General features: G+C 51.0%; 1 protein-coding gene and 1 non-coding gene across 2 annotated transcripts in view; both read left to right on the top strand.

Annotated features, from left to right (window-relative positions):
- Positions 1 to 668: 668 nt before the first annotated feature.
- ST8SIA2 (ST8 alpha-N-acetyl-neuraminide alpha-2,8-sialyltransferase 2) overlaps positions 669 to 22391 on the top strand; it is a 62878-nt gene continuing 41155 nt past the window's right edge. The window contains exon 1 of the mRNA XM_058542387.1: positions 669 to 880. Coding sequence (XP_058398370.1) covers positions 783 to 880 — 98 coding nt within the window. The 5' untranslated portion in view covers positions 669 to 782. The remainder of the gene's footprint in view (positions 881 to 22391) is intronic.
- Positions 21375 to 21513, top strand: LOC131406679 (small nucleolar RNA U109). The gene has a single exon (XR_009220305.1). It is a non-coding gene; the product is annotated as a small nucleolar RNA U109 (small nucleolar RNA).

The following is a 22391-nucleotide window of genomic DNA, read 5'->3' as shown; positions in this document are numbered from 1 at the left end:
CGGGTGGTTTCTCGCGGGCCGAGCGAGCACCTCGCCCACAAATTGCAATCAGCATCTCCGGCGAAGTTGGCCTATCTTGGATATTTCTTCTCCCCTCCCCTTCTCCCATATCCCCTCCTATTCATCAACTGCTGAAACATCTGCCTGGCTGAAACCGCCTCCTCGCCGCGCGCTGGGGGCTGTCCCCAGATGTTGGTCTTTGTGTCGGGCAAACTTTGCGAGAAAGCGAGGGCGCTGGACAAAGAGCGGGCGAGGGAGGGCGTTTGCCAGCCGGCGGGGTAGCCGGGCAGGGTGCGCTCTTCCCTGGGCTCAGCTCGATATCCGGAAGCACGCGGTGCCCCGAGTTCAGCCCCCCAGGGAGGGAGTGGCAGGCTCTGGCCACATCCCAGCGCCCACCGGAGCTAAAAGAAGCCAGGCGGGAGACGCAAAGGCGGGCGGCTGGACAGTGGAGTTGGTTCGGGTGGGAGGAGGCGAGCAGAGGCGCGCAGCAAAGCTGTCAAACTGCGCGAGGAGCCCCGCGCGGGGCGGGGGAGGAAAGGGGAGGGGAGAGGGGAGGAGGGGAGAGGAGGGGCGGGCGGGAGCCGAGAGGGAGCGAACGGGCTCGCCGCGCCTGAGCAACCCCTGTCTGCCGCTGTCGCCGCCGCCGCCGCTGGCCCGGACTCGCCCGGAGCGCAGGGTGTCTGCCCCGCTGCGCGCCGCGCGCGGAGGCTCCCTGCCGCTGCGTCCTTCAGCCCCCGCTCTTCGCGCCGGCCCGCGCGGGTCCCGGCGGGCGCGAACCCACCATGCAGCTGCAGTTCCGGAGCTGGATGCTGGCTGCGCTCACGCTGCTCGTGGTCTTCCTCATCTTCGCAGACATCTCGGAGATCGAAGAAGAAATCGGGTAAATAGCAGCGCCCGGGCCAGCGCCGAGCCCTCGCAGGATCTCTCCCTCCCCAGTACTCTCCCCCCGCACCCCACACTCGCTTTGTGTGCGCCGCGCCCCCCTATCGCTCCACTGGAGAGACGGGGGACGGTTTTGGCCGGGGGTGGCAGTGCCGGGGACCCCGGACGGTTTGGGAAGCGGAGGGTGGGGACGCGGCTGCCGTAGGGTGTCCCCGGGCGGGGAGCATGGGCACCCTCCAGCTGGCCGGCGTCAGGGACCAGTCTCGCCCACCTTGCCCCCCTTCCCCGGCTTGTCCACGCGCGATGTCGCCGGGGTCGAGGGAGGGCGCCGGGGAGTGTCTAGGGCGGGTGGAGAGGCTGAGAGTGGAGGAGGCAGGAGTTTCTTTGTCTCCGGCTCGGCCGCTTTCTCGCCTTGGCAAAGTGGGCAGGGGGCGCGCGGGGATCTCTGAGCTGGGGGAGGGGATCCCCGGGCCTGAGCGGAGGGCAGAGGCTCTGCACGAGCTCCCAGGAAGGGGAGTGTCCCCAGTATATACAGACACGCATACGCGCCTCCCGCCGGCCCGGGAGCCCGGCGTTGGGGCGCGGGCTGGCACCGCTAGAGGCAGAGCGCGCGGGGCTGGGCTGAGACCCCCGCCCTCGCCTGGCTTTGGACCCTCAGCTAACCCCGCGGCGCCCCCTGCCCCCCCCGGGTTCCCGCGCGCTCTCAACGCGGAGACGCAGACCTTTCGGGAAAGTCTGTACCGCCGCCCGGTGGTCTTCGGGGCCCCCAGGAGCACGGTCTCGCCCTCTCTTTTCTCTCTGATCTCCTGAGGTGGGGCAGGACCGCGAGTCCCTGCCCTGGCGCGGGACTTCAGGAGCGCGCACTTGCCCCGCAGGACGCATCAGCCATAGGTCCCGGAGCCTGAGTCTCGTGCCCCTCCCGGCGGTCTCCAGCACGCCGGGCCCGGCCCTTTTCAGCTTCGGCGCCACAAAGAGCTTCCAACCCGCGGTGGGCAGGTGGGGTGGCAGCCAGGGTTCTAAAGGGCCCCGGGAGAGCTTCCTGGCCCTGGGCAGGGAGAAGGTGAGGACGCAGAGCGAGCAGAAAGTCCTTTCCTCCGCGAGGCTAGTGCCAAGCCAGGCGCCCTTCGCGAGTCCGCGCCGCGTGCGCCCCTCCTTTGTCCCATTTGTTATCCCATTCGTTATCAGCGCCAGTTGAGGGCCCGCTATGCTGGCAAATCCCTTAAAAGGGAAATGCCAGTCCTGGGTCCAGGATGCCAAGGGCCTATGGACCCAAACCTGGGGCAGGCGCCACTTCCTGCTCTCTCCTTTTCTCCCTGCCCCTTCCCATCTCGGCAACCTCAGAAGACCTTCTGTGAACTCCACCGTACTTTAAGAATCCTTCTGTCTGCCTTTTCCTCCTCCTCCTCCCCGGTTTCCTCAAGAGCTCCGAAAACTTTCACAAATACTGTTCAGTTAATACGAGATATGACACCAGCTCCCACGCGGAGATAGAGAAACACGCTACTTTCCGTAGCTGTTCGCCTCAAAAACATGGATCGGAACGGAAATCGGGCAAGCCAAGTCTTGGGGTGATGGAGGACATAGTGGGTAGGGCCTTCCTCTCGGCTCTCTCTCTCTTCTCCCAGAGGTGGGTTCTGCTTGGCCTAGACCACTTGCTGACCTTGACATGTGAGAGGGAAGGACCAGCAGCTGCCCATTGTTCGGCTATAAAAATAGAAGTGCTGCGTTCATTCAGGCATCCCTCGCTTCTCCATCCGCTGAACTTTTACCGAATACCTTCTACAAGCCAGGGACTTTTAGTTTTTAAAATGTAATCAGGAAATTACTTTGCACATAATGCTACACTTTCCAGCCAAACGCATTGTGAAGCCCCCGCTCCCCACATCAGGTTGTTCCAACAGGGATCCAGGCATAAGCTCCAAGGCCTGAACTTAGAAGGAAATGTTCATATATATATATTTAAAATCCAGGGCTCTTCTGCTCTGGGTGTGCCTCCTGGGCCCTATTTCATTGGGGGTCTCTGCCTGCGCTGACCCTGGGAAAAATTGTCAAACAGGTCAAATGTGTTCTCTTTCGTGGCATTGTCCTTCCCTCTGGTGCCCCTGTCCTCTGGCTGACCCCTGGCTTGACCAGTCCTGATCTGAGACACCTGCTGCCCTCAGTACCCATGTTTAACTCATGGGAGTGGAGGCGTATCTGGGATTTGCCATGGCTGGGGGAGGAAGGGGGTGGGGCAGAGGATGGGAATCCAGCAACCCCTGTATCTGTTTACAAGCAAGGTTTCACCGTGGCTTATTTAATGCTTGGAAGCCCCCCAACTTTGAGCAGCCGGCGGGGGCGCAGTGTGATAAGTGCCCTGGCACAGTGAGCAGTGAGGAGCGCCAGGTGTGGGGCTCTGTCTTCCTCACCGTAGGCTCTTCCAGGAGAACTGGAATCAAACTCAAGACCACGATGCCTTTGCCCCAGCCCTGCCCAGACTTCCCTGACTTGATCTCCACCTGTGCTGGGGAAGATGGCAGATTACCTGCGGTGGCAGTCCCTGGGAGAAAACAATAGTTCTGTAAAAGGATGGCCGTTTCTGGAAGGCAATGAACAATGGGACCCTGTGATATGTTAGGAAGGAAGGAAGGAACCTCTTTCTGGAGTAAATTTTCTAAGGATTAAGGAATGAGAAGTGAAAGAGGAAAGAGAATTACACCTGTATTGTCTGGAGGAACAAAACTGAGATACACTTTTCTTAAGCTCCTGATTCCCTTTCTTATAAAATGAGGCTTTTTTATGTGGTAGTCTCAGAGGTCCTGTCCTTCCCAAGGAATCATGTAACGGGTGGTGAGGGGCAGGGCTTTCTTCCAGAGGCTTTTTCTGAGACACGTGTCTCTTTTCCTAAGTGATGATTTTCAAAGTTCTGTTTCTAACTTGCTTGCTTGTGGAGCCTCCCTGGGACTGAATGAGAAAAAGAAATGTAGAAAGGTGAGTTCTCTGCAAACCACCCAAACAGGGGGTGAGTTGAAATTCTAAAGCAGAGGTTGGGTGGGGCTTTGGTAAAACAGCCCCTGATCAGCTCATGCAACCCCCAGGTTATAGAGTCAATTGGACCAAGTTATACGCTAAAATCTTTTTCTGATTTTCCCCTGGGCTTTAGTCTTCAGTGTCACCTCCAAGAAGGGGAGTGTGGGACATGGCGGTCTTGCCCACCATGGTGTCCCAGAACCTGGCATTCAGAAGGCATTCAACAAGCATCTGTTGAATCTGGTCCAGTGACGGGCTCACACAACATCCTTCGGCAGGGCTGACACTCACAGAGCCTTAGGAGAGGAAGGAAGCGTAGGGATCCCCCTAAGAAACCTCTTCTCCTTTTACAGTCAGGGTGAATTTGACCCTGAGAAGCAACATCACTTATCCAAGATCACACCCTGGCTGGTTAAGGACAGGGAAGGCCTGCACAGGTCGCCTCATTTGTAACCTATGCACTGGTCCCCAGATAAGCTCCTCTAATCAGGAAAGAGTTACAGAACTCTGGTCAAAGAGGAGTTAACTAGTCACAATAATAGTAATCATGACGGTGGGGAAGATTTATTGAGCCCTTGCTATGAGCCCAGATCTATTATAGACAGTGCTTTATAGACATTAACACATGGTGTCCCAGTCGTCACCTCCCAGTGGCATCAAGAGCTACTGTGTGTGGGGCAATGTGTGCCAGACCCTGCGCTTACTGCTTTAAAGCACTGGTCCACTCAGTCCTTGAACCTCTCTCAGCTAGGTACTGTGGTAATCTCCAGTTTATCAGTGAGGAAACTGAGGCTCAGAGAGGTTGTGTAACTTGCTAGTGATAAAGCAAATGACACTAGTTCTACGGGAAGCTAAAGTCTGTGCTCTTGACCGCCATGCTCGACTGCCTTGTCATCTGAATTCTTTTCCCCTGCGGTAATATTATGGAGTAAGCCTCAGAACTAGCCTTCCTCACTCATTCTCCAGAGTTCTTTCAAAAGCCCAGCATTTTCCTAAGAGCGTGGGCTGGGCTTAGTTTTTCCCTCGGTAGTTTAGAAAGAGGGAAGATGACTGATGAGGACTGGAGAAAGACTCAAGGATTGTCTCCCTGAAATGTCCCTCTGGTCCAGTCAAGTTCAGGGTAACACTAGAGGACAGAACTGTCTCCTGTCTCTGCACTGTCCCCTGGCTTGCCAGACAAGCTCACCTGCCATGGGCATGGGCATCCCAGACTCACAGGTGGGGCCTTGGGCTAAAGCTTCTTGAAGAAGGAAGACTCCCATTCCATTGTAAGCCCGATTCTGATGGCAACTGAATGGACATTCCTCGCTTCTACGTGCCATGTGATTGGGCATCCGGGGGTCTGGGAGGGGGGTGATAGTAAAGATATTTAACAACTGGTCTCTCTTGGCACTGACTTGTTAAAATGGACGTCCAACTGGTCAGAACTGATGCCATCTAGTGCACCATGGCCAGGGGTCCTGGTTCATCCCAGCCAAACATCAGGCCTGTCTGGGAAAGGAACAGACAACGAGGAGCTAGCTCTGATCATCAGCAGTGACCAGACCCCTGAGCAGGCAGCACTGCTGCCATCAGCTGAGAGTGGGGTGAGGTGCACATTTTAGTGGGTGAGTCCAGGTGATGTGAAAGAAAATGACCTCGAGCAGTTGCAGTCCAGGCACTCTGTAAGGAGCATACATGTTTGCTCAAGATGATGCAACTTTCTTTTTTTGGAAAAAGCTCATTCTTCTCCCCAGTCCTGGTATACCTCACTCAAGTATAAACATAATTGGAGGATAAAACAGGACAGAAAGAAGGTCTGGTTGTTAACTCACTTGCTCCAAGTTCTGGTTGCCAACTGTTCCTAGCATCAAATTTAAATTGTAAATAGATATCCATCTTAGAAACCAATTCACCACTCAGGGCCTCTTTCCCCTTGTAGAGCAGGGTTGCTAGGTTTTAAAATTGTTTAGGTTTTACAAATTGGAGATGTTGTAAGTTGCAAATTATAAATACTTCTTAGAGAGAGTGAAATTCCATAAAAGCTCCCATTGCTTTTAGCACGGCATAGAAGGGAATACATAATCTGGCCCCTGCCTCCCGCTTCAGCCTCCCTGGGCTCCATTCTGTATTGCTCACAGTTCCCTGGAATGTACCATGACTTCATGCCTCCGTGCCTTTGCACATGTTCTTCCTCCTTCCTATAAGAACCTCCTTGCACACACTATCCCTCCTGATTCCCACCCCACCGCATTCTTCCTTCCCCTGACTCCTCCTTCAAGGCTAAGGGCTAGTATCCTTTGCAAAGCATTCTTGGACCCCAGACCCTCTTCAGACAGTCTGGAACGGCTGCCCCTCCTGTGTGTACCCTTAGCATCCTGTCATGCCAGTATCCTATGGAGATGGACTCGACTGTTATGTTTTATTTTTCCCCTTATCCCCAGCTCCAGTGATAAGTATATGGTTTAGTACATGAAGCCTATAAAATATTGTTTGAGGGAATAAACTCAGGCCTAGGATGTGGCAAAAATAAGCATTCAACCTTTCTGCCCTCAAAGGTCTGTACTATTCTAATATCGGTGAAACATCCTACACTTGTTCGGAAAGCCCACAGCTTTTCCCAACATGTGTATCCAACATGGAGGGCACAGCCCAGTTAAGGGCATTGTTCATCATCTTAGAATGTTGTGGGGGCAGGCGAACGGGAATGACAGGCCCTTTCTAGTTTGTAAAAGACGAGGATCCAGTGGCATGTTTCCCACTGCCAGTTCAGATAAAAGACAAAGACGTAGACCCCCACCTCCCAGCCTCTGCCCAGGTCTTTATTCCCCAGAGAGCCCTTTCTGGCCCTGCCACTGCCAATAATGCCACTGCCCCAGCCACCGTCCTTCTGCCTGGAGAAGATGTGCCAGCGCTGTCCATCTTTATCACCTTAACGGCTTCCATACTGACATTAAGAGCAGACAACTTGGGGCCTACTGTTTCCTTCCAAGTTCTGGTCCCTAGAAAGAACGCTGGAAGTTGTGTATTTAAAGCATTTAGGGAGTAAGAAATGTGAGGTCAGATCAATGCGTGTCGTCTCCAAGATTTTCTTTATTAAGCACTTTTAAGTGGTGTTTTGATTTTCAAACACTGGTCAAACCAGGGAATTGTGACGGATCGGTCAAGACTTGTGGCAGCTGCGTGGACCCTAGATAAGCTCTGGAGACTCATATCTCTTGGTTGTCTCTAGCAAAAGCGAGTTAGAGACAGATGGAAAGATACAGTGAAAAGGACTGAGGGAGGGGCAGGAACCGGAACACCACCAGCCAGGTGCGTCAGGCGGCTGTCTGCTGCCAGGGGATGGAGACAGGCTCATCTCCCCAAGAGAAGCCCCGGGGTGAGAGCTTAGGTGCCATCTGTGCCCAGGGAGCCGTCCCCTATGTCTGAATGACTCCCCGTCTGGGACTTGTCTTTAAGTGTTAAGATTAGTCACTCTCCTGGGTGGCAGCTGGGCTGGTTTTAAATTCTCCCCAGTCGCCTGCAATTCGTCACTCGGCTAGGAAGCCGCCCGGTGTCCTGACAGGACCTGTTTGTCCCAGCGTGTTCTCAGCTTCAGCTGTCACAGATTTCGCGATGTCGAAGGGAACAGCTTCAGCTGGGGAGAGAGCAAGCGTAGACAAGTATCCGTATAGATGATAACCCGTACCCAACGTGGGCAGGCAGCGGCTTCTCGGCCCTTCCAGCACTTGGGATCCCGATTCGCTGCTCTTGGAAATCCTGCGTCCGCCTTGCTGTGTGGGTGTGTTTGAGTTCCGAAATCACTCTCCAGAGTGGAGCTCTCGGCTCTGTCAGAGAGTTCCCTGAGCACGTTTTTGTTACTGTTGGAGGGACACAAGGGCACTCGGCTCTGCTCACTGGCCCCTTATAAGGCTCAGGGCGACCATCTCTCCTCTAGACTCTTAGTCGATGACTGGAGGTCGAAATGACCCCCGGGTCAGTGGTTCCCAAATGCTGATCTGCAGATGGGTAGTGATCCAAAAAGAAAAAGCACAACGTAGTCATCGCAATTTTGTTAGTTTCAAGTTGCCAACTGTCATTCCCTGAGAAGAACTCTTCTGTATTCTGAGGTGATGTTCGTTTCTTTTCCTATGGGCCCTCTCTTTCCTGAAAGAGGGTGATGGTGGATAGTGGTTGTGATGGTCTTCCTCAGTCGAGGAGGTTGGTAACCCTATGACTCTCTGACCCCAATTTTCTGGAAACGTTACTGATCCCTGAAATCTAGTAGTCTGTGGTCTGAGTTTACCCTGAAGAGTCAACGGAGGGGATCGCTTCTGGAAACATAGCCTCACTCCTCACACATCTCTTCCCCGTGGAGGCTGATGCCAGCAGAGAATAACAACAGTCATTTTTGCATGTCTGCTGTATGCCATACGACATCCTAAGCACTTTAGCTATATTCACACCTGTAATCTTGCCAACAATCCTATGAGGTCTATGTTATTGTTACGTCCATTTTGCAGATGAGGAAACTGAGGCACAGAGCAGTTAAATAACTCAGCCAAAGTCACACAGCTAGTGAGTTGCAAAGCTGGGATTTGAACCCAGGCTCCAGAGAATGAGGAGAACTATTCAAAAGTGATGTACTCAGTGACATCCAATGGGGAAAATATGCATGCTCATATTTCCAAAGGATGAAGTTGGAAACATGAAGGTCTGTGGAAGAGAGAAACCTGGGAAGCAACAAGGCTGAAAGAGACCTCGGGGACAGCACGCTAGAGCCGAGGCCTCAGTGGACGACCGCAGCCAAAAAGGTCGATAGGATTTAGAGTTGCCAGCTCGGAATCACCTTGTTGTGGATGGCACCCCCCCACTCTGCCCTTTCTCCCTCTCCTCCAGCCACCCCCTTGTTCCACCAAGTCTCATCCGAGTGATTCTGGAGCGGGTCATTTATTTGACCACCTCATTACCAGAGAGAGAGGTACACACTGAAGGAAGAGAAAACAATACAAATTATTCAGGCCTGGAGGATTTTCTTTTGGGGAAAGACAGAGGGCTAGTGCAGTGAGCTTCCTCAGGCTGGCTAGAAAAGAAGCAGGCAGGAGGGGATGGGCTTCTGCAGGGAGACTGTACATGCCCAGGGAGCCCCATTTCCCAGGGGCTGACGCTGTGCCCACCGTTCTGCTGAGAGCCCCACGGGTCACTCACTTAACCCTCACAACCACCCTGATTGCCCATTTGCAGATGAGGAAACAGAGGCTCAGAGAAGTTTCAGGATTCGCTAAGGTCACACAGCTAGGAAACGAGGAACTGGGATCCCAACCCAGGTTTGCCTGACTCTACAGCACACGCTGTTCTTAGCTACTTTCATGTATTAAAATAACCGGGCTGCCTGCTCCTACTCCTTCTGCCTCCCACCTCCTGCCCTGGACCTCCTAAGCTCTGGGTCCCATTTTATGTACCACACAGATAATTTGCAAAGGGAAGCTGAAAACATTTGAGACACTGGAAAGGCTCGTGGCAGGTCGGATGAGCCTCCCAGACACAGTGGCGGCCATCACCCTTGGGTGTGACATTTCAGGGGATGCTGAGGAGGTCCAGCCGCACTGGGACTCTGCCCAGTGATGGGTGGGAGCTTGTTAGCCTTCCCATCTCCAATTTCAAGAACAAGAATATTGGCTGCGCTCGGAGAAGCGATACCCAGGATTAATTCACACCTTCTTTCTCGGTAAATGCCAGCGTAGCTTACATGATGCAGGGAGGAGGCATAAGATACTCTGAGAAAATGAGCTGGTAAATTGATAGGGCGGGTGACTTTCATTTGCTGTTCTCCTATAAGCAGCAAAGCCCCTCCCACTGCACCGCTGAGGTCCCCGAAACTTGGGAATTGGCTTTAAGTGGACTCTGTGGGATGTCTGAACTGTACCCTAATCAATATGCTTAGTTCCCAGGAAACACAAAGAGAAGGGCAAGAGAGAAACCCCCAATGGTATATCCGTCCTGACCTGGGCAGCAGAGCGCTGACATAAGGGAGGTACAGCCTTGGGGGTGGAGCTAGCCAAGGCTCCACAACTCCTTCCCCAGCCTGTCTGGTGCCACCCACCAAAGCTCTAACCCCCAGCAGAGTGTCAGGCCAAGTCACTTAGGTCTTCATTGTACACCCCTCCAACCAGAGGCCTTCCTTTTCTCCTATATGTAAGGACTGAGTAGTCCTCCCTAAGGGCCAGACTCACTGCTTATACCTCCAGACACTGGGCCACACCTTTCTGAGGATTAAATAAAACGCAAATGATGGGAATGTAAAATGATGTAGCCACTGAGGAAAACAGTATGGTTGTTCCTCAAAAAATTAAAAATAGAATTACCATCTGATCAAGCAATTCCACTTCTGCCTAGATACCCCAAAGAATTGAAAGCAGGGACTTGAACAAATATTTGTACACCTATGTTTATAGCAGCATTATTTGCAATAGCCAAAAGATGTCCATCAATGGAGGAGTGGATAAGCAAAATGTGGTATATCCGTGTAATGGAATGTTAGCCTTAAAAAGGAAGGAAATTCTGACACGGGCTACAACATGGATGAACCTTGAGGACATTATGCTAAGTGAAATAAGCCACTCACAAAGGACAAATACTGTACGATTCCACTTATATGAGGGACCTAGAGTATAGTGTTTCAGTTTTGCAAGATGAGAATAATTCTGGAGATTGATTGCACAACAATGTGAATGTATGCAACTACTGAACTGTACAGTTAAAAATGACAAAGATGGTAAATTTTATGTTATGTGTATTTTACCACAATTACACACACACACACACACACACACACACACACACACAAATGAAAGCAGCCAGAAGAGTGCCTGGCAGGTGCTCAAGACACGTTGACTCATTTTAAGAGTGTAGTTGTGGTCTTAACAAAGCAACATCAATGTGAGTATTATTTAATTCAAAAAATAATATGGTACCAAAAAGCATGGTGGGGAGGGAGCAGAGGGAGAAAAAGAGGAAAGGGCATAGACCTAGAACGAGAGAAATACACACCGTTTCCTTGTTATGAGTATATTTGGACACACTGCTGGCGGTGGCCCCAATACCAACCCCTGGGAGTTAGGATTGTGGAAAGTGCAAGCACATACTTTGCTTGTGGGCACTCTGTAAATACTTGTTGGCCTGTCTGCCTGTCTAAATTCGGTAGAGGGGCCCATCAGGTCTCATAAAAGCCTGAACCACAGGGAAGGCATGGAGCAGTGAGGAGGCATTGGGGAGGGAGGAGGGAAGCCAAGGGTGCAGACAGCCCAGACCACCCCCCTCCCAGATCCAGGTTCCTAGCTGCCCTTTCCTTGCCACCTGCATCAGAGTAGCGTCGTTTGGTGTTTTTGGCTCAAGGGTGAACCTGAAAAGAGAAGAGAGTCCCAAATGCTGGTCCCCAGAGATCTGGCTCCTGCCGGGCTGGGAGCTGCTGAGATACAGCCGTGTCTCTTCCCTTTGAGGCTTACACCACACAGTTCCCGCAAGACACCAGGAATGAGCAGGTGCTGTGGATTCCAGGGGCAGGGAGTTAGGATTGTGGCTGTAAAGTAAAGCTGTGGCTCGGTGTGACCTGAGGGTTGTTAAAACAGTGCCGGCCCCACCCGAGTTTCTGACTCAGCAGGTCTGGGATGGGGCCTCAGGATGTGCATCATTTACCAAGTTCCAGGTGTCACCAATGCCTTTGGTTCTTCCAAAGATCGCATTTGGAGAACCACTGGGCTACAGCCTTGTCACCCAAAGTGTGGTCCTTGGACCAGCAACATGGGCATCATCTGAAGTTTTGGGAGAAATGCAAAATCTCAGGCCTCACCCCAGGCTCAGACCTAAAGAAATTGAATCTGCATCGCAGCAAGACCCCAGGTGATTTGCATGCACCCTCCCTCCAGTGGTGGGAATAATTGGCTTCCAGCCTTCTGCAGAGCCCCAGCCCAAGGCAGTGACCTTGGCCTATGAAACCAGGGGAAACTTGTCCCAGGATCGCTGTTGCCCATCACAGAGTTGGCCTAGAGTGGCCTTCAAATGGATGTCGGAAAAATTAGTAATAATTACTATTACGGCCACTTGCTGGATGCTCGTGTGTGCACCAGGAGTTCTTCATATATTTCACACATTTATTATAAAACCCCTGCAAAACCCATTTTATGGACAAGTAAACTGAGACTCAGGTAAAGTAACTGCTTAATAAACACAGAAAAAAGAACTGAGTTTTATCAAGATCTAGCTGGCTGTTTCCCAGGTGCCAGGGGCTTAACCCTGTGGATTAACCTGCTTCTCTCTCTTTGTCCTTTTCCCAGTTGAGACCTAAGGCATGAGGCAAGGCAAGGAGAAGTCTTAACCAAGGGTTGAATTGATTTTTCAAATGTGTGTAAGGAGGCTGCAGTGTGTCTGTACCAGAAACGACCTTGACCCAGGGCTGGAGCACGTGATAGAAATTTCCAGAGAAGCTGGTCAGCAAAGTACTCCTTGGCTGTGTCATTAAGCTCCCTCAAGAGCTTGGCTAGGATACAACCATTCACACAGCCAATGGCACCACTTCACAGTTGGCACACGCAGTAATGGTTCCCTAGAGTTCTTGGGGTTCCTGAGTGGTTTTGGTGGCCTGCCCAGCCTGCAGGCTAATTCCAGACTCCACTCTCAGTTATAGAAAGTGGAGGAATTGAGGGGGGAGGCCTCTAGGGGCAATCAAAGGCAAGTATAGGGGAGCCTTTTAGAACCAATCTGCTCCTCAGATAAGGACAGCCTCCAGGCAAGCTGGAAGCTGAGAATTGAATTGTTTTTATTTTTGCCATTACTTTCTATTTAGGGCAAGGGATATTGGTATTCTATTTATGGTAGTGACATAAAAATTCCTGTTATGATAAATTCATTCAGGTTTTTAAGTGGGTCAATTTAAAGAAACGTATTAAGTCAATAAAATGAAGTTAGCAAAGTACATGAAGGCAGACCTGGAAGATGATTGAAGGCTATGCAGTGATGATGTGCCAGCCTTCTTCTTCCCCTGGCCATCATCTGCACCCGTGGTAGCAAAGCTGTTGCAACTCCTTGCAAAACTTCTCTAGAGAGTGAGGTGATCTTCCAAAAAAGTACCTGGTTACAGATATGATTTCTCCCTGCATCTGGGAAATTGCCCAGTGCACAAAAAATAATCCTCCAATGAGAAAAGCTTGTGGGTGACTCAAAAGGCAAGGATGATTTAGGCCCAAGAGCTCCCGCGACCCTAGCAACACCACTAGATTAGACTCCATCTTACAGTCTCCCGGCACTCCCTACTTCTCTTTTGCACCACTCCTCACACTTGGTGTTTCTTGCATGCTGCCTTTCCTGCCTGCTAGATTGTAGCCCTAGGAGGGCTGGGACCCAGATCTGTGCTCCGGGCACAGTGCCTGACAGAGTGTAAGTGCTGGTTTGGAAAATGAAGGAAGGAAAGGAGGGAGGGAAGGAAGGAGGGAGTTAGTTTCTTGAGGAGGCTCAGAAAGGTCTCTGCTGCCTACATTCTGCAGTCATTTATGTATTTCTTTCTGTGGCCAAAGGAGAGAAAACGTGGTGGGTTATATGAGCTCCCTGCATAATTGTCTGATTTGGAATACATTGAGTTCCATCTTATTTATAGATGAAGCCCACTTTCCTTTTTCCCGATGCCATGAAGAAAGACCAGCCCACTGTTACAGTAAGTATTCCTAGCAGGGTAATTCACAGTTCTTTACAGGCTCCGTGGCCTGGTACACAGAAGCCAGGGGAATGGAGAGATGCGGGCAGAATTGGGAATCAGGCGAGCTGGCTCCTGGCAGGCTGAGATCAACCTGATAAAGAAATTAATAAGGGTCTGCAACCTCCTCCATCCTAAAGCATCAAGAAGGGTTTTTAAAATCAATGCTGGTCTGGCTGGCTTAATGGTACCTAATCTTACCTTTTGAAGCTGGAACATTTGGGAGTTGAGATCAATTGAGATAAAATAAAGTAAAGTGTGTTGACTTTTGGATTTTTAGTCTTCATCAGAGTCCCATTGTGTAGTGTTGTTTTTATTTTCTGTCTTGGAAATAGGCTGAGATTAGCCACTGGAGAGGGTTGTTCTGCCTGGAGTAGGTGGTGGTATATTTACTTTTGTTCTTTTTTTTTTTTGTCTTCCACATGAAGGGAGGATCCATTTCTGTCCTGCTCATCTCTGTATACCCAGTGCATGGCACCTGGTAAATACTCAATAACTATTTCTCAAATGCAGCATTTCAGTGTAACCAGCACATGCTATCTGCCATGGGCCAGTCTGCTGGAAGAGTCAATCTGTTCCCGATTAGGTGCAGAAACAGCAGCCTTACGAGGCACTCACAATGCCCCTGGAGAAAAGCCTCAGGACGGCTCCCTGGGCCCTGGTTTCTGTGACAGTTACCGTGAGCTTGTACGGACATCACAAAGCCATGTGAGCACAATGCATCTGATTCACTGGACACAGCTGCCTGCAAGCCTGTGTGACTTGCAAAGATGAACCCAGCACAGAAAAAGTGCTCATGTGGTCTGCTGGCAGAGAGAATTCTTGTGTGATGATGAGAAATGTGTCTGGAGAGAGTGAGAGTTTGGAGATCTGGGCTTTGGTTGTGGAGCTGACACCAGCAGGCCATTACATTAAGGGCAGGCCCTAAGTTCTCTGGGCCTCAGTTTCCCCCTCTGTGAAATGAGAGTCAGATGAACCCACAGGTCTTCTCTGGCTCCAAAGTGTCACAACTGGACACCTCCCTCCATGAGTTTCCCTGTTGAATGGAGTCCAGACTCACTGGAAATAGCTAATCCTTTTGCTATGCCTCTAAATTCCCTGCCCTGAAATTTTAGAGCAGGGCAATAAATAGGTGCTGATCTATTTTCGCCGACCACCTGTTCTACATTCAAAAGAAAAAAAGGCAAGAGGAAGGCAAACAAACATGCTGAGCATCTGCTCCATCTAGGCATTGCAGGAGACACTTTCCCATCTCAGTGAAACCCCTTGATAAACTTGCACGATAGCTTCAATAGCATCGTTCTTCCCCACCTCTCAGCACCACTTGGAAAACCATCGTATTACAGCAGGATTGGTGTTCCAGATAAATTATGCTCAATATAGAATGTTGTAGAAAAGCCCGTGAGTGTGTATAATAAAATATAGAAAAGCTATTATCAGACACAGCTAAATTGGGGGATTTGGGAAGCCTTCTTCCTTCGGTTATCAGGAACATTTATTATCACCATTTATTATCACATTTATTATTTATTTATTATCACCAACAAATGTCTTGTGTGTGCAGTGTGTCAGCCTAGTGGCAGTCCCTGTCCTCAGTGGTGAGCCCTGCCATGTAATCAAAACAAAAATGACAATATCATGCTAATGGTACTGATGATTCATACTATCGGAGCTCCAAAGAGGGAGTCCCCCCAAAGAGCTAGGGACAAGAGAGACATTTTCTGGAGGAGGCAGGATGAGGGTGGGACTTGAAGGAAGGGTCCAAGGACTTAGCTGGACGAAGAATGAAGTTGGTGATCCAGATGAGGAGAATGGCCGGAGCCAAAGAAGGTCCGCATGCTCAACACGGATCTGTTCCTACCTTTGTGACTTGGCCGGAGTGAGGCTTCCAGAGAACCTGAAAGTCGAGTAAAATAAGGTAGGACAGAGGGCTCAGAGCCAGGCTGTCAGGGGTGAGGAACTCACACTTGACTCCTTGGGGGTTGCTTTGGTTTAACCTGGGGTCCAAAGACCTCTAAAGAGTCTGTGATGGGTTTCAGGAGATCCATGAACCTCTTGAAATGTTAGGCATTTTTCTGGGCAAAGGATCCACACATTTTAAAAGATTCTCAAAGGGACCCACAAAGCTGAAGAGGAGCTGCTATGGACAGGTGGGACCTTGAAGTGTTTTGAACGGGAATGTGTAGATAATTTGTAAGTTGCTCAGAGGGGCCTGGGGCTGGGGAGACCACCCTGGTCATCTACAGGAGCAGCAGAGAGGATCCAGGCTGAAGTGGTATAAATGGAAAGGAAGAGAGAGTTAGAGTCTTGGTTACAAAGAAGAAATGACAACACCCTGGGGACTGTCAGTGATGCCAGGGACAATGGCTGAGCCCACTGTGGGTGTAGGAATCCAGAGGGGAAGCTGTGTCTTATGGTCCAATGGTGAGGTTGGTTTTAAACATGATGATTAAGAGGATGGAGTTCATCTATGTGGGAATTACAACATTTAAAAATCATTGAATCACCAATTTTTAGAGCGTAGGGATATAGGAGGCCAGCCTGTCCATTCCCCTTTATTTTCTAGGTACGGCAGTGAGGGCCCTGAGATGGGAAGGGACTTGTCCGTGGTCACCTACATGGTGTGCAGCCAGGGACCAATTCATACAAGAATGATATTTAGGAGGGAGGTCAGGGCTGGAGATGGAGATTGATGCCATTTGCAGGGAGACAGTAGTAGAAGCCATGAGTGTAGATGAAACCCCTAAAGTAGCAGAGACCTCAGGAGCAAGCCTTGGTTTTTCCCCTCATTTAGAGAGTTGGAAGGAGAAACCAAGGTAGCAAAGGCCATGGAGAAGGAGAGTCGAGGAGGCAAGAGGAGAACAGAGGGACCAAAGCCGTGAGCAAGAGGGGCAAGTGCTCCTGCCGGAGGGACCATAGGGAGGAGGATGCTCAAGGGCTCCTGGGCTTGGGCATCAGCGGGTTCTTGGTGGCACGTTAGAGACCTCTTCCCTTAGAACGGTGAGGTGATGTGAGATCTCAGAGAGATTACTGATAAAAGGGCCCACGATTACAGCCTGGTCTTGCTAGATGTTTGAGAAGGAGGGAAAAGCAGGTCAGGGGTGGAGACCAGGCAGGAGGAGAACATTTTACCAATAAAAAGAATGTATTTGTAAAAATAAGGTAAAGAAAAAATGAGAGGAGAGAAGGAAAGGGGGAGAGGTTATATGAGAAAGCCACAATGCTAAGGTGAAAATGGGACCAATAAACAGAGGTGGGGAGGGGAAGAGGAGCGATGAAGATTCAGGGACCATCTTCTGGGGTGAGGAGGGCCCAGAAACATGAATTTTAAAGGAGGGAAGTTGGGCTCCACTAACCCATCTTCCTGCCTTCAGGGCCTGGCCTGAGCAGACCTCCCTTCCTGAAACTCTCCCCACAGGCCTTTGTGAGGCTGGCCCCACCTATTTTAGGTTCTGGCAGAATGCCATCCCCTAAAACAGCGCCTCCCTGTCCGCCCGCGAGTGTACCCTCAGTCTGTAATCCTCTATCACCGCTTCTCCTCTGCTATCTTCTCGGCGCCTTCCAAGCATGGGTAGGTGTTTATGACCCTGTTCTTTTGCTGGGGCGTTTGTCCGTCTTGTATGCGTATGTGTGTGAGTGTTTCCTGTCTCCAAATTTAGATTTTAAGCACCTTCAGACTGGGGACTGCCTGTCTCCATCCCCACTGTGGCCTCAGAACCCCACTCAAGAGGCGCTCAATAAGTGCATGCTAATTGGAGCAAAATGACGGGAAGGCAGAGGAATGCAGCCATGACCTACTCTCTCTTCTCAGAAGAGTTTTATAACAATAATAAAAATAAAATAAAAATGGCATCTGCCGGCTGTTTCTATGTATGCACGATCCCTTTTGCTCGTCACAGTTCACTCAGTCTAAGGAGTGAGCAAGCTCAGTTTTAGATACTCCGCTCGTGAAGGTGGAACTAGGGATCCCGCCAAAGCCCGTGTTCTTTTTCGCGATCTCATTTTTTGACAGTGTTGGATCAAAGAGGCATTTCTGGCAACAAAACAGGCTAGATCCGTTTCTCCCACCCCCTCGGCCAGGTGGTGGGTGGGTTCCGCGCATCCTCTCCCCACTCCCGGCTGAATTTCCCCGTACTGAACGTGCCTGTCAGAGCCCTTCAGATGCCAGGGTGTTTTACAAGAGCATATGTCTAGATAAAAAGCGATTAAATCTCCCATCCACGTGTCAGTCCACTCTGGTCACATGGAGAAGTCGGCAGGTAAAGAATTCTCTTTGCCTCTGGATTATTCTAAAAGGAGGGGCAGGCTCTCCCCACTTAACCCTAGCCTTCTTTCCTGGCATCTTCTACAGGAACATAATGGCAGGAGAAGTGGGGAGAGTTGAGGCTCTGAGGCGGCCCCTGATACAAAGCCCTCAGTGACACCTTGAGCCATTGTCCCCAGAGCCATCAGCCCAGACCCTGGAGGCAAACAGGCCTGTGACTATGGTGCCCCCTCAGGCCCCAGCCCACCCTGGGGGCCTGGACTGAGGCTCAGAGCAGGAGGAAAAGCAAAGGAGGGGCTGCCTGTTAAGTCCATCTTTACACCTCTCACTGTGCGTGTTTACAGCAGACACCAGGCTCCCAGACTTCTGCAGAGCCAGAACTTCCTGAAAAGCTTTTGGAAACATTCAAAGCGTTCAGGCCAAACCCTCCTGAAATGAGGGAGTAGGAATCAAGTCAGATGGGACAAGACCAGTCCCCTGCGCACATTCCCCTTGCCCTGACTTGGCTTCGTACCTCCTCCTCTTGGCTCTGCCGGGTGACATTTCGGGCATCTGTCTGGAGTCAGGTGTAGTGTGCCAGGTACGATGACCATCTGGCCCTGCTCTTGGCTTCTCTTCTGGGTTTGCTCCTGTTACACAAAGCCCCGGTTTCAGCTCAGCTCAGACTCTGACCCCCACCCCCACCTCGTGCACCAAGTTCCCGATTTGGAGACAATCTGTCAGACAGAGCCTGGGTCAGATCCTGCCTCCAGCCCACTCCTCACCGTAAATTCTTGGATACGATGCTTTATGTCTCTGAGTGAAATGGGAACAATAAAAATGCCCACCTCATAGGGTTGTGATGGAGATGAAAGAGGAAAATACACAGCAAGGGCTTGCCCCGTGACTGCCACGTGGTGAGTAGCCAGGCAGTACTACTCTGGTGACAAGCGCTCCTCTCGGCTCTGTCCATCCCAGCAGAGTCCTTCTCAAGGCCCCATTCAGACGCCTGATTCTAGTATCAACCTGGACACAGCTTTGGAAGCCACCGTCCTCCCTATGCCCATGCCCAGCCTACCCTCCACCTGCTACAAGCTGCAGTGATGTTTGTTGAGTGAAGTCATTTTCCATGCCCTAAATCAACAGGGCTGGAGTTTGTTATTTCCATCCTGAGCACCATGTCTGGACTTTTCTCCAAGGCAATCAGGAATCGGCTCACAGGAGGACCCAAGCCCCTTCCCCACCCCAATTCCTCCCCAGAGCTTTGGACTCCTACAGAACACGGAGTGAGGGGTGGGAATGGAGGCCATGGCTGACACCTGAAGACACTGGGGCTGAGTATCCTTCCAGAGCCAGGGCTGGCTTCCTCCTACTACTCTATCAGTTGGTGATTCAATCAGCAAGCCCCAAAAAGCAGCCCCGCACCATATCACAGGGAGAGCAGAGCTCCCAAATTTCCTTCTCTGGCACTGTCATCTTCTGAACATTGCAGGGGGAAAGGAGTGTGCTCCTGCGTGTTCCCCTTCTCTTATGGTTGGCTTTATCCATAAGCATCTTGTCAGTTGTCACTGAGAAGGAACAAGAAACTAACGCCCCCTGCCACTCCCTGCATACCCTCAGGTCCCACAGGCTTGCTGTACCTGGCATAAGAGGGGCTTCTGAGTCAGGGAAGTTCATGGAGAAGGTGACATGAGCTGAGCTTTGCTACTTGAGTAGGAGTGAGTCTAGTGATCTCAGACTCAAGTACCTTCAGGGTCTGAGCAGGTCACATAAATAAATGAAACAGCTCAGTGTAAGACAATAGGGAGTGGTGTGGACTGTGGGAAAATGTAGTGTATACCACCTCAACCCGAGGCACAGCCACTTCTCAACTCCACCAATTACTATGGTTCAGTGTTTCCAGATCTTCCGACTATTCAAAAGAAGCCAGAAATTAGGATATTTTATAGTGACTCATCCCTTAATTTTTAAAAATTGATCTCTGATTTTAAAAAAGTTTAGCATATGCAAGCCCCCCAAATACATATTTAGGCCAGATATGACCTGGGGCTGGCCGTTCATAAACTCTGAATTAAGTAAATGAAAAATAGAATAAGGGATTCCTGAGAGAGAGCATAATGTTCAAAAACCCAGTCTTGTGATCTGACTCACACATTCCAGAAACCAGCCTTTGCTTGGTGGAGTTAGCAGGTGGATGTGTAGGGAAGTGGAAGAGGACAGAGAGGGTCAGCTCAGAAACGGTCTTCTGTGCTGTGCTGAGGCATCCGAACTTTATTTTGAAAGCTATGGGGATCTGTGAGGGAACCCTGGAGAGTCTCAAAGAGGCAGTGCCACGTTGCACTTGGCATTTCAGAAAGCTGGGTCCCATGTGGGAGGGGTTGGCAGACGGGGAGATAAGGCAGAGGCCACAGCAGGGCTCCAGGGTGAAGGCAGCTGCTCTCCTCGGGTGGTAAAATCTGAAGGCTGGGTGGTCTTGGAAGGGGGAGCCTGCTGGGGAACCAGTGTCCACACTGCCCTATTCTGAATGATGTGGTGGGGCACCATTCCCTGAGAGAACACAGTGAAAGAGCGGGGTGAGGGTGTGAGATCCGGTCAGGTTTGAGGTCTGCGTGGAGGGATCCAGGATGTTCTGTGACTCTGGAGCCAGCAGTGAACTGTGCCTGTCCGTGCATCAGGGAGTGATCGGCAGAGGTGGACAGCGGAAGTTGAGGCATCACAAGGGCTCAGGGTGGGCTCTGAGAAACCCCAACACCTGTAGGGAGGACAGATGAGCAAGGGCTGGGAGGGGGTAGGGGAAAGCTTCCTAGAAAACCTGGAGAAGTGTTGCCACTCAGTGGAAGAGGAGGGAGTCCACGGCCTAAGGGATATTTCGAGGTCTCACTCAGTTCATCAAATCACGGTTCTGCCGCAGTAACATACACCGTTTTCTTCTGTCCACTGCTCCTTACCTCTCCCTAATGGACTGCGCTGTTGAAAGGCAACTTCCCTGAGGACAGCTGTCCCACGGGGGCTCGGCAGTGTCCACTGCAGCAGTGGTTTGTTCTGATCCGGAGGGCGGTAGCCGTCACCCTCACTAACAATGCCGCAGCTGACAGCACGTCTGTCCATGCTTCTCAGTGTAATCCCGCAGCAGGACCCGCTTTACAGAGAAGGACATCGGGACCTGGAGAGGCCTTGGGCTGCACAGCTGGAACCATCAGGAGCCAGAACGCCAGTCCCCTAACTGATGGTCCCGGCCGTCCTCCTTCCAGATGACACTAATGCTCCCCGAGCTGTGACCCCTGGGCAGGGGAGCAGGCGTTCATCCAGGACCAGGCAGGGTGGGGAAGGGAACACATCAACACCCAGAAGAAAAGCAACTTCAAAGTCCTCCTCCACCTGGGTGCCCTCCAGGGGTTTTCTCAGGAAAAGGCTGCAGCTGACGCTAATGGGCGCTGTGTCTGAATGTGGTCCGTCAAGAAGCGAATAAAAGAGAGGGAAGAAAGGCTGGCTTAAGGCAGAGGCCTTTCAAGTCAAGGCGAGGCGGGTTCAAGAGTGGAGCGCGGCCAGTGGATGGGCGTCCCGCTTCTCTTTCAAGAGCACGGATTTATCCAAACCGTGTGACATGAATGAATGAGTTTTCAGGGCTGCCAACCTCTCAGTTAAGGTTTTGCAGTAGTATATTTCTAATACAATAAAAAAGGGAAAAATGACAGCCAAGGTTAACACTGTGTCTGCAGCAGGAGGTCCAGGGACTGTCAAAAATGGACACTAAATAACTGGCCAATGGAGGTGCTATAGTTTGAATGCTTGTGTCCCCCAAATTCACATGTCAGAATCCTAATGCCCAATGTGATGGTATTTGGTGGTGGGGCCTTTGGGAGTTGATCAGGTCTTGAGGGTGGGGCCCTCATGAATGGGATTAGTGCCCTTATAAAAGAGACCCCACAGAAATCCCTAGCCCCCTTGCCCCATGTGAGGACACAATGAAAAGCCTGCAACTCCAAAGAGGGCCCTCACCCAACCGTGCTGACTCCCTTATCTCAGACTTCCAGCCTCCAGAACTGTGAGCAATAGCCACCCAGGCTGTGGTATTGTGTTCCAGCAGCCCGAACAGACTAAGACAGGAGGATCGAATGAATTTTCATATAAAACTGTTCCTAAGTGTAGCTTTTAATGGCTGGATCACATTTATCCTTATTGGTGTGGTGCAAGTGGAGGGTCTAATTTGAATATTTTCCCATTCAGCTCACCAACTATCTCACAACTGCTTGTTGAGTAACCATTGCTTCTTCTTAATTCTATGGTGCCCCCTTGACTGTATATTAAATCCTTACATGCAGCAGGTGAAGGGCGGGGTGCAAGAGGTCAGCTTTCTGCAGGCACACAGGGCTTGGCTACATGCAGACCACGATCCGAATCCCTGCTCTGCCAGTTTACTCTCTGGGCGACCTGGAGCAAATCACTTAACCTTTTTGAGCCTGTGTGTCCTATTTCTAAAACCGAGTAAGAAATACAGAAATTAACACGCCACTGGTGTGGTGCCTGGCACAAGGTGGGGCTCAAGCAAATGAA

Source organism: Diceros bicornis, chromosome 5 (genome assembly GCF_020826845.1).
Source record: "Diceros bicornis minor isolate mBicDic1 chromosome 5, mDicBic1.mat.cur, whole genome shotgun sequence".
NCBI classification, from domain to species: Eukaryota; Metazoa; Chordata; class Mammalia; order Perissodactyla; family Rhinocerotidae; genus Diceros; species Diceros bicornis.
The sequence above is the reverse complement of the archived record's forward strand: the minus strand, read 5'-3'. Positions and strand labels throughout refer to the sequence as shown.